The sequence below is a fragment of the Pipistrellus hanaki genome (assembly GCF_964339955.1).
Source record: "Pipistrellus hanaki genome assembly, chromosome: 14".
Classification (NCBI taxonomy): domain Eukaryota; kingdom Metazoa; phylum Chordata; class Mammalia; order Chiroptera; family Vespertilionidae; genus Pipistrellus; species Pipistrellus hanaki.
Window position 1 is genome coordinate 36,878,546 of NC_140516.1, and position 12,993 is coordinate 36,891,538.

At 36.8% G+C, this 12,993-nt stretch overlaps 1 protein-coding gene across 4 annotated transcripts in view; it reads right to left on the reverse strand.

The window, feature by feature from the left end:
- The window catches only part of HPSE2 (heparanase 2 (inactive)), a 438,368-nt gene that overhangs the window by 165,857 nt on the left and 259,518 nt on the right, over positions 1–12,993 (reverse strand). For all 4 annotated transcript variants that reach the window (XR_014796800.1, XM_084904090.1, XM_084904089.1 and 1 more), the window contains exon 6: positions 11,564–11,611. Coding sequence is in view for 3 of the 4 variants with exons in the window: in XM_084904090.1 (XP_084760216.1) it covers positions 11,564–11,611 (48 nt within the window). In the remaining variant the exon portion in view is untranslated. The remainder of the gene's footprint in view (positions 1–11,563; positions 11,612–12,993) is intronic.

Here is a 12,993-nt window from a genome sequence, read left to right on the forward strand (position 1 = left end):
AACTTTCCTTCCTTAGGCAGGGGAGACACCTGTGGAAACCTGGAGATAATTCCAGATGGAGACATCTTTGGGGTTTTGTGTGTATATATACCTTGAACTAGGAAGAGACTTGCTACACTCTCTTTTGCCCAAATCAATAGGAGATGGGCAGCTTCCATGGGAATGACGGAGGAAAAGGGAGCTACTAATGGACACTATGCAGCCCTTGGGAATAATCAAACTGAGAGATAAGCTGCAAGCACTTAGTGGGTCAATGGTAAGCTAAGAAGCCTACCACTTGGTCACAAAAGAAGGCATTTAGTAAGGTTCAATGAGGTGCTGAGCATCTGGCCTAAGGACACATAGACAGTCGGTATTGAAGACTTGAACTCATTTGTTAGAACGCAAAACTTCAATAAAGAACTTAGCACAGAGCTTGATCCCAGAAAATGAGAAATTAAAAAATGTATAATACATATATATACACATATAGGTGTGTGTGGATAGTCTTCTCTTTCTGAAAACAAAGAATTATTCTATTATTCTATTCCCTTTTAATATGTTTTTTTTATTGATTTCAGAGAGAGGAAGGGAGAGGGAGAGATAGAAACATCAATGATGAGAAAGAATTATTGATTGGCTACCTCCTGCACACCCCTTACTAGGGATTGAACTTCCAACCCAGGCATGTGCCCTTTACCGGAATTGAGCCCAGGACCCTTCAGTCCACAGGCTGACACTCTAGCCACTAAGTCAAACCACCTAGGGCTGGCTCGCTCTCTCTCTCTCTCTCTCTCTCTCTCTCTCTCTCTCTCTCTCTCCTCCCCACCGCCTCTATATGTCATTTATGACTTCATTCCCTCCTTATCCTTTCCTTTAAAAATCCTCTGTAACACATATATGTTGAGCCATAGCTCTCACTGGAACCCACAAGGATTTTTTCTTATTGTGATCTTTACCAAGAGCACCTATCCTTTTCCACCTTCTCTTAAGGAAGGAGAATAAGCGTGGTGTGCAGATCTGATTGCTAGAGGGATAAACTCCTTGCTAACCAGAAGCCAATTAAGTTCTCCAGGAAGGACCTTGTTTCTTTTTTCTATCTAGTCTATCTGTAACAGCGATTTTCAATCTTTTTCACCATGGCACACATAATTTAATGGCTAAAATTCTGTGGTATACCAAAAATATATTTTTTGCCAATCTGACAAAAAAAATAGGTATAATTTTTAATACATTCACACCAGACTATTATTGTGTTGGTTGTTGTAATTATTTTATTTAACAATCTAAGAGAAAGGAGGTCAGTTCCCCTGACTAAATAGTCAGGAATTGCATGTTTTAAAATTTCTTATAGTACACCAGTGTGCTGTGGCACACCAATTGAAAATAGCTGATCTATAACATCTAGTACAGTGCCTGAACATATTTATTGGTACTCAATAAATACCATTTTAATGAATTAATAAATAAAACATTACAGGGTTATCCCAAAGAACTGCTCAGTTTTCCCCTTAGCTGAAAAGACTATAAGCAAAAGCCTTGAAGCATCTGCAGAGTGCTATAAAAATGCCTAGTAATGGAATATGTGCTAAACATCTATATATTCCATAGTGAGACACTCATAAATAGAGATATTGGGAAGGGTCACAGAAAGACTGAAGGGCAAGGAAGAAGAACACATTTTGTGAAGGTCCATATCTATATATATAAAAGCCTAACCACTGACCACCAGAGAACATATGCTCAACGCAGGAGCTGCCAACTGACAGCAACTTTGCAGAGTGCCCTCTCACACCCTGGGACCCCTTGAGGGATGTTGGACTGCCATTTTCAGGCCTGATCCCCACAGAACAGGCCGAGGTACACCACAATGCACAAATCTGTGCACTGTGCCTCTAGTATTGTATATATGTACTGTGCAAAGTGCTTTTCGTGCATTACCTCATTTAGTCTTCACAACAGTTTTGGGCATTAACTCTACTTAATAGGTGGCAAAACTGAGCTCTGAAGGATTTACTTTCTCCCTAAGGCACATGTGTCAAACACAAGGCCCACGGGCCAAATCCAGCACGCCAGGCCTTCCAATGTGACCCGCACCGCGATGTCATCACTGCACTCCACTGTCAGTTTATGACATTGTCAGTATATGACTGTTCAGTAAACCATTCGGCCCGCGATTTAGGCTGGATTTTAGATTTTGGCCCCTTCTCTGATTGAGTTCGACACCCCTACCCTAAGGCCCCAAATCTACTAAGGATCAGAGGGATCTGTCTAGGCTTGCTTGACTTCAAAGCCTGTTTTCTTTCTACCAAACCATAATACAGTGCTCTATAGATTCTTTGCTTCCAAACAGTGTTTTTAATATGTTTAAGTACTCTTGTGAATTACTTACATTGTTGAATTATGTTTCCAATTTTTTATAAATAGGGTCCACATTTTGCTTGAACTCTTTTCTCTAAAATTTAATATTTTTGTGATGGATTCCTTCAGTTTTTCCTTTTAAGCAGAATTTCTGCCTAACAAGTCACTCTACTGTCCCATTGGCCCTGGCAATGTTCATGAATTTCCAATAGATTCTCTTCTGAGTCATTTTCTCACATTTACTTATATTCCAGGCAAATCTATGGTTGCTCTTGCAAGGACTTTTTTAAAATGTTCATTTTTGCCTTGGTTGAGCATCATCCTAAGCACTGAGAGGTCACTGGTTCTATTCCCAGTTAGGGAACATGCCCAGATATAGGGCTTAATCTCTAGTAGGAGGGCATGCAGGAGGCAGCCAATTGATGTTTATATCTCTCATCAATGTTTTTCTCTCTCTCACTAATTTTTTTTCTCTCTCCCTCTCCTTCCTCTTTCTAAAATCAATAAAAAATATTTTAAAGTGTTCATTTTATATTTTAAATGTAGCTAGAATTTTAAATTGTAAAATTTATCTCTTTAAGACTGCAGCTATAGTATATCACCATATTTCATTTTCTGCAACAATGGAAGTGAGGAATGGTGTATACTAGTATAAGTACAGACTAAGACCAAATAGAGAAAAGTTCTGATTTTCATCTGAGGAAAAATTTATTAAAAATTAATGACTTGAAGCTTTGACTCTAATTACAAGGGGCAAGAATTTTCTAAAGGCCAATTCCAAGGACAGTTTTTCTTAAATTTTTTCTCCTATCCATATGTCAATAAAGAAGCTACTGAACAAAGCTTTATACTGGAAAATACAGTGATGAATGTATTCTTATAATTAAATCCAGGCAGTCATCATCTATGGCTGTGGTTCTCAAGCTATGGAGTAAACTAGAATCAACTGGAGGGAGATTAGCACACTGATTGTTGAAAGGGTCCCCAAGATCCTTTCAGGGATTCATGAGATAAAAACTTTTCATTATTACACTAAGACATTTACTTGCCATTTCACTCTCATTCTCTCACAAGTGTACACTGGTTTTCCAGAGTCTATATGACGTGATAATGTCATTGCTCAGACAATTAATGGAATATATGCTTGTATATTCTTGTTTTCTAGACTTCTAAAGTATGGTTTTGGAGTTTAAGTGTGTATGTTTTCAATGGTTAACTCAGTTTTTCCTCAGTACATCTACTGTTCTCAATAAGCTTTTTTCTATTATACCTGCTATAATCTGTATAACTACATAACCATCCAATAAGTTCTTTTGAAATTCTAATGTTTTTCTTATGCCTATATGAAAATTTAAAAAAAATTGTTGTCTTATTTTGCAATAACATTTAAAAATTATTTTGAAGTTCATTGTAGTTAAAAGAGTAGGTTATTTTATTACATTGGCTAGAAAGGTGCATGAGGTAGCTAAACGACTGATAGAGCCTCTGCAATTGACAGTGTTGAATAACTACTGGGTGAAAAATCAGTAAAGTTAGGAAAAGGAATCACCCTAGTGTCACTTCCCAATAATACAGTAACTTGTTGAATTAAAGATTTAGTTACAAGCATGAAACATAGTCAATATTTCAGGATATTAATATTTGGATAAATCACCAGACAGCTGTTTCTCTTGTATACACCCAATTAAGCAGTAATAAAAATCTTTTATGTGAATGGCACTAAAATACCTTGGTTTATTGTCACTAAATACAAATGGTGATACAATATATAAAGTGTGAAATAACCAATTTGACTCTCAAGTTCGTACTGGAAAACTATGCTGTAAATTGAATTGGTAATTTTTTTCATGGAACAACAGTTGGACTGATGGTACAAAAGCAACAGGGTGTAAAACTTCTGGCAGTTTAGCATAAGTCAAGTCAATAGCATCAAACTGTCCTAGTGATCATTGTCACATACTTACAATAAAACAAAAATACTTCCCCTGATAAAGTAATAAAAGTTATTAATTTTATTAAATTTTAACCCCTAAGTACATATTTAAAAAAATCTATATGATTAAATGAAAAATATACATAAAATACTTCATCTCCACAGCAAAGTATGATGTCTGTCTCAAGGACAAACACTTGCATGATTGTTGGAGTTGTAAAATGAATTGGTAATTTTTTCATGGAACATTTTTACTTGAAACTATGACTGACAGGCAAATTGTGATTATTCAGACTTGGGTATTTTAAAGATAGTTTTTTCACAAAAATAAACAAAGTAAGCATGTTACTTCAAGGAAAACAATTGACAAAACCTACTGCTGATCAAAAATTTTGAACTGTTGAATAACAGTTAGGATTTTAAGACATTTGTATCTGTACCATGAGCTTTTCTGCTTCCCAAAATGTAAAGACTTTTTTTTTTTATTAGGTCAGCAGTGATAATGAATGTGCTTGATTCATTATAATGAAATGTGCCAACATTTGGAATACCTGCATAACAATTCACAACTCTGCAAAACAATATTTTCCAAATGATCAATGCATGGTGCTAAATATCATACATGGGTAAAAGATACATTCAAAATACAAAATCAATAGATATTAATGCATCAGAGTATGAAAAGTCTATTGATATGGCTTCATATTTCACATTGCGACAAAGCTTTAGGAAACTATCATTTGTAGAATTTCAATGTAGTATCTGAAAAGAATAGCCACAAAAACCTGAAAAAGGCTATTCAAATATTCCTCTGTTTTCTAGCTGTATATCTTTGTGAGAGCAAATTTTCTTTATATTATTTTTTTAATTTTATTGATTTTTTACAGAGAGGAAGGGAGAGAGACAGAGAGCCAGAAACGTCTAAGAGAGAAACATCGACCAGCTGCCTCTTGCACACCCCCTACTAGGGATGTGCCCGCAACCAACGTACATGCCCCTGACCGAAATTGAACCTGGGACCTTTTAGTCAGCAGACTGACGCTCTACCACTGAGCCAAACCGGTTTTGGCTTTTCTTTATATTCTTAAACCAAAATAACATATTGCCACACAATACAGCAAATGATGTGAGAATCCACATATCTTCAGTTGAGAAACAGCTATGGACAATTCGAATTTCCATAATGTAACATCCCAGCCAGATCACCCTATATAAACCTTCACTAGTTGAGAAGAAATGTCGATGAACAACAACAAAAAAAAGTCCAACCAGCTTTCATGCTTCTTTTTAAAATATTAGTGGAGATCCAAGGATCATTTGACATTTAGGAAAATTCATGTGAGAGATGAAAACCAAAATAAAGAAACGGGGAAGGAAGAAAGGAAGGACAGGGAGGGAGGGGGAGAAAGAGAGGGAGAGAGAGAGGGAGAGGGAGAGGGAGAAGGAAAGGGAGAAGGAGAGGGAGAGGGAGAGGGAGAGGGAGAGGGAGAGGGAGAGGGAGAGGGAGAGGAAGAGGAAAAGGGAGAGGGAGGGGGAAGGGGAGGGGAGAGAAAAGAACAACTAAAATTAATATCCTCAGAGAAACAAGGAAATAAGCTAATGAAGCCATAAAAAAAGAAAAAGAAAATTTTGAGGACTAAAAAGAGATTTTGGAAATTAGAAATATAATAAATGAAAATGTCTAAGTAAAAGATTTAGATGATTAAGGAGATTTATCAGAAAATGAAAGAAAAAAACAAGGAAGAGAAAAATATATAAAAATTAGTGTACTGTTTGAGGACTTCTAACATTTAACTAGTGGAATTTCCAGAAAGAGAGAACATAGAAAAATTATCCAAGAAAAAAAAATCATAAAGATATTTCTAAACTGAAGGGTAAGAATTTCAGATTGACATGGTCCGCCACATACTTACTGAACATATAATAATATAAAGAGAGCTATGTAAAGGATCACTTGGGACAAAAAGATCTTAAAAGTATCAAGATAGAAAAAAAAAGGGCAAATAAAAGGATTGGAAGTTAAAAAGGCATTGGATATTGAATTTCTCAATAGTTTATAAGGAAAGCTAGAACAAAATGGAGCCAAAGCATCAAATCTTAGGGAAATCTTTATGCATCCAAAATATAAATCAAATTCTAACACAAGGTCTCAACATGTTTATTTCTCATTTATCTTTTCTCAGGAATTTCCTGGGGGAAAAATGTTCCCCCAAAATAGGGAGTAAACCTAAAAAAAAAAAAAAAAAAAAAAAAAAAGGCATGGGATCCAACAAATAAGAGAGTCAAAGGAATCCCCAGGATGATGGTGAAGGAAGATCCCAGTACAACAGCTGTGTAGGAAGCACAGGGATCAACCAGTCCAGATGGGACCAGAGGAGGGCCTGCTCCAGGAAAACATCTCCAAGGACAAGACAGAACTGATGGCTACCTGGGGTGTTAGCACAGAGAGAGAGTGACCCTCTGATACAGAGTTAGGGATAGATTAATAGGAAACTAGGCAAATGAAAAAGACAGTTATTAATTCCAGGGAAAGCAAAAAGTTGTGAAGGAAAGAAAATGTAACCATGGCACACCACATTCTCTGCTGTGAATCATATTTATTAGTAATAAAAATGTGAGCACTGAATTCTGATCTCACCAATACTTAAGAAATAAAATGTTGGAGGGGACAAAGGTAAGTATGTTTCAGTGTGCAAGGAGTTAGGGAGGTAAGAGAGCTAAATTCTCATTTTCCATAGTAGGACATTAATAGACAATGTTTGAATTGGGGGGAAAAATCAAGAAACACCAGGATCAGACTGTCACTTAGAAATATAGAAACAAGAATCAGAAGTGGCTAAAATTATGATGATGCTTCTAGAGAGGGCAATTAGAGGTGGAAATAATGGAGCTGGGTACTGCTGGTTTCTATTATAAAGAAAAATGCACTACATGCTGATTACAGAAAGATTGGAAACTACAGAAAAGTAAATATGAGAATAAAAAAGTCCCTATATGCCATCTACCTAAAGATTAACACTATAAATCTACTAGTGTATTTTCTTTGAGTTTATGTGTATTTTATATTATTGGGGTATGACTTGTATATTTTATATTTTACTTTATTCACTTGACAAAAACATTTTCCCATTTATTATGTTCTCATACATATTTTCACAGCAATATATTATTTTGTAATAAATAATATTATTTACTTAGGTGTAACAATGTAGGCCTATTTTCCTAATATTTTATTTTGAAAAATTTCAGAGACAGGTGAAAGAATTATTTAGTGAAAACCATATATATCCATCACCATGGTATTACAAGTAATGCTTTGCTCTATACATCCTCTTCCACACATTTATCAATCTACCTCTCTACCAATTCATTGATCTATTTTATGTGGTGAGGCATTTCAAAGTAAATTGCAGGCTTTGGTAAACTTCATCCTAAACACTTCATCAGGCATACCATTGGTTGGAGTTCAGTATCTGCTCACGGTTATTTTCCTTAAGTTTTACATAAAATGATATGCATAAATATTAAGTATATAATTTTATAAATTTCAACAAATGCATAATCCTATGAAAACTAAATTGCTATCAAGATGTAGATTACATTATACTCACCCCAGACAATTCCCTCTTATACCTTTCCCTCTCAATCCATATCCCTACCCCCTACATCAACAGAGGCAGTCAATGTCCCATTTTTAAAATCTATTCCAAAATTTCATGTAATTGGAATGATACAAATGTATTTTTATATGAGTTTTTGTACTTAGCATAATGTTGAGATTCATTCATTTGTGGAGTGTATCATTAGCTTGTTCTTTTATCTTTCTGAGTAGCATTCCTTTATACAAATATGCAACAGTTTATTTAATCTATTTTCTTGTTAATGGCACTTGGTCTGTTTCTAGTTTTTGCCTAATTTTAATAAAACTGTTACGAACATTTCTTTTCTTTTTTATTATTTAAAGTATTACATATAGTAGTACATATATGTATTTTTCCCCATTGATCTTCCCCCAGCCTCCCATACCCCCTGTTGCATGCCCTCATCTCCCCGCAAGATAAAAAGTTTTTGTTTTGCATAGGTATATGTTTTCATTTCTTTTGGGTAAATAGCAATGAAATGGTTCTACAGTTAATGCTTTACTATATACATCCTCTACCACACATTCTTGATTTCCTTTACATTATTAAGAAATTTTCACCTCAGCATTTCTCAGGGTTAGAGAAACATGGCATTTGGTTTTAATTTTTACTGAGTACTCCTGGCCAGGATTTTCTGGAATTATTCCAAATCCTGACTGAACAGTATAGCTGGAAGGAATAAATGGCAGATTTCAGGTGCTACTTGTTGTCCTCAAGTGAGATAAAAACTTTGGGGGTATTTTTAGAGTAGTTGCAAACATATGATCTATATGTTAAAAGATGGCCAGTATTTTTAAAGTAACAATAAACAAAATGTATTTATAAAACAATCTATTTTTCCAATATAAAAACATTGTATTCATTTCATTCCATTTGCATGGCAAAGTGTGCTTCACTAGGGAAGAAGAGCTTTCTCTGATCCCTACCAGTCAGCTATGATAATTGATCAAACCTTACCCATTTATATTTGTATACTTAGTTCATTAGTTCTCCCTACAAACACTATAAATTCTTCATGTTCAATCTTTATCCTATATTATCCAGATAGCTTTCTGTGGGGACACTGAAGAGGATTTAAATTCCCACACTGGAATGTAATACTTTCAGTAAAGAATCATTTATTGCTATCAAAGCAGTAATAGTTAATAGATTATTCCTTAAAATAAGATCCAGACTTCAAGCCCAAACACTGTCACTTTCTATGCAATTCTTGGATTTTCTACAACTTTCTCTAAGTTGTACATAAATAGAGATAAAAAGAGTCCCTACCTCATTTGTTTGTCCTGAGGAGATATGGTAAGGCACATAAAAGTTTGCGACAATTCCTGCCCTATTGTTATTATCATTGTTGTTATTTCCCTCCACAGTAAATGCCCAATAAACACTTGCCTAATTGGGAGGGCTGGGTGAAAAAGGTGAAGAGATTAAAAATTACAAGTTGGCAGTTACAAAATAGTCATGAGGATGTAAAATACAGGATAGGGAATATAATAAATGATAATGTAATAATTAAGTATGGTGCCAGGTGGGTACTTGAAATATTTGGGATTACTTTATAAATTACATGGTTGTCTAACTACCATGCTGTACACCAGAAACTAATACAAAATAATATTGAATGTTAACTTAATTGGGGGAAAAAATAAAAATGAGTCTCATAAAGATTTGCAAAAGTAACAGAGATAATAATTAAAAACTGTAGTTCAAACACAAATCTTCTAATATCAATGCCAATGTGCTCAACCACTCACCCATATAGGTGTCTGGTTCTATTATTCTTTCTTTGTTATAGTTTGAATATTCCACTTTTAACTTAAGCAATTAATAAAATGAAAGTATTGCTTAAAGGAAAAACAATTGCCTAAATCAGTACTTGATGAATAAATTAATGCTATTTTGGTGGAAGAGAAAAACTCACAAATTACAAAAACAAGTTATAAAAATAATAATTGTAAGTTAAAATATATTCTATGGGGGGGGGGGAAGAGTTAAGAATGAGAATCAGTGAGAATCCTATTTTATAGGGAAGGCCTACTTGAAGGAGATAACATGTAAGTTGTGTCTTAAGAGATGAGAAGTAGCCCTAACCAGTTTGGCTCAATGGATAGAGCTTCTGGCTGAGGACTCAGGGATCCCAGGTTTGATTCTGGTCAGGGGCATGTGCCTTGGCTGCAGGCACATTCCTAGTGGGGGGGGTGCTGTAGGCAGCTGATCCATGTTTCTCTCTCATCGATGTTTCTAGTTTTCTCTCCCTCTTCCTTCCTCTCTGTAAAAATCAATAAAATATATATATATATTTTAAAAAGAGATGAGAAGTAGCAAGTCACACACAAAAAAAATGGGGAGAACAGTACTCCAGGCAGAAGCATAACATGTACAAAGGTCCTGAGGCAGACATGCCTGTGAACTTTCTATGAACCAGAAGACCACGAGTGTGTTGGCACAGAGTGAGTAAGGGCAGAGTGGCACCAGATGCAATCACAAAGAGTAGAAAGTTTGGCTTTTGGTCTAAGTGCAAAGGGAAGACACTGAAGGGTTTTAAGCAAAACAATGACAAGATCATCATTCTTATCCATGACTCACAAAAACAATTTGAAGGAGGATAAGAACTTCTGAAAATGTTTGAAACTTGTTGTTTAGAGAAACTTAGAGCATATAGGTAGAATACAATATTTTCCATTATAATTGAAGTGATTGCTTGCCAACAAATCAAAAATCCTTTTGGGATACTTAATCAAGATTTCATCCACTTTCTTTCACATCTGTTATGAATATGCAAGGACTACTGTGGCCTACTTAAAACAGAGGAAGATAAGAGTTAATGAGCTAGGGAGCAATGGTTAGAGTAACTGAGAAAAATGGCCACAATTGATAGATAGGTCTGAGGGCACAGAATGGGGGCATGTAGCTGAGCTATGAAGACTACATTAGATGAGAGATGATTTGGAGGATGCTATTGGATAGATTTCTTACAAAAATAAAGGGCAGGATTCCATTATAAAACTGTGAGACATTGTAAGATGTTGGACATTCTGGAATAAATGGTATAAGGAGACTTATAGAAAATATAAATTTACATATCATATAATTATTGTTACAAGTCAATCTCCCCTAAGGGTAACATAGTTTTGCCATTGTAAGCTTCTTTCTGGAATGTTGGGGGGGTTATTTTCTCTTGAAGCTGCTTCATTCCCTTCATATTCTTTTTTTTTTTTATTTGCTTCATATTAGTGACTCTCTTGGCACTAATTAAGACCACTGCCATTAATGTAATGAAGCATTTCTATTTTCATATGATATATTGAGTAATTAACAATATTTCCTCTGTTAAGGAAATTCATTTTTAAGGAAAAGCTTATGGGGAAATGCTGGCATGTTCAAATTTCCATCACCTGCTCACTGATGACAGATTGATTTAAAGGTGTACATAACAGCCGAGCTTTCCCAAATGTGTCAGTGTTGCTGTTTTTTGTAAAATTGTATTATTATGAGATAGTATGTGTCATAAGAATAGCTTTGGGGTTAGTTTTAACTTTTTTCCTTGGAGGATGAAGAATAGTTTATTAAATGTCAGATATAAACTTCATGACAACTAATATCTTTCATTTCACAGCAGCTGATAATAAGAGCAAAAATGGTGAATACCTACTGTTGCCAGGTAACTGCATCCACTGTGCTTCCTGCCACCTTCATGAATCTGTAAGGAACAAAAATAACAAAGATATTTCAACTTGAAGCAAACCATATCTACAGAGTTAAAATGAAATAGGCTGCGACATACATGAATTAGGCCAATGCCTGGGTAGCTATGCTTTCTGAGAATGTCCACAGACCTTTTATAAACACGGCCTACCCAACAGCTATTGAAGTTAAACTGCACAGAAGGTAAAGGTAACTCTACTTCCAGCTTTCCACACATCCTTACCATCTGGAACTCAAGACCCAATAGGACATTATGCCTATTTCTGTCTTCCCAAGCCCATGCCTGACAGCTCCCACATCACTCTCACGATGATCACAATTTATTTGCCCCATTTTGTATTCTCTAAAGCACATGTGTCAAACACAAGGCCCACAGGCCAAATCCAGCCCGCCAGGCCTTGCAATGTGGCCTGCACCGCGCTGTCATCACTGCACTCCGCTGTCAGTTTATGACATTGTCAGTTTATGACTGTTCAGTAAACCATTCGGCCCGCGATTTAGGCTGGATTTTAGATTTTGGCCCCTTCTCTGATTGAGTTCGACACCCCTACTCTAAAGACTCTGAGATTTGCTAGAAAACAAATAAAGGATAACATTTCCCAAGAATCAGAACACAATCCATGCCTCTGAAAAACCTCAGACCTCTCCTTTTGAAGGGAGCATAGGGAAACCCAATTTACTTACCTATGCTAATAATAGCCTACATGGTGTCACGCCCTCACATCGTCACAAGATGGCCATCATAATATGGCCACACTCATAGCGGAGGATACAGCTCATGTAAATATATTTTATTTATTTTTAAAAAATGATACTTAGCCCTGGCAGCGCTTTGCACACAATAAGGCCTGAGGATCCCGTGGCTGTGCATGGCGCAGTGGAGGCTGATCCCAGTGTCTCCGCTGCCTCACGAAGAGGAGGTGGGTCGCAGCAGGGGAGGGCAGTTGGGGGTGATCAGGCTGGCAAGGGAGGCAGCTGTGAGGGATCAAGCCCTGTCAGGGGAGGGCAGTTGTGGGCGAGCAGGCCAGTAGGGGAGGGCAGTTGGGGTCCCCAGGCCAGCAGGAAAGGGCAGGTGGGGGCCATCAGGCTGGCAGGGGAGGGCAGTTTGGGGCAATCAGATCCTGGCAGGGAAGGATAGTTGTGGGCAATGAGGCCAGCAGGGGAGGGCAGTTGGGGATGAGCAGGCCAGCAGGCAGAGTGGTTAGGGGTGATCAGGCAGGCAGGCAGGCAGGCAGATAAGCAGTTAGGAGCCAGCTGTCCCGGATTTTGAGAAGGATGTCCAACTGCCACAGTCGGACCTCCCCAAGGGGTCCCAGATTGGAGAAGGTGCAGGCTGGGCTGAGGGGACCCTCCCCCCCCCCCACTGTGCACGAATTT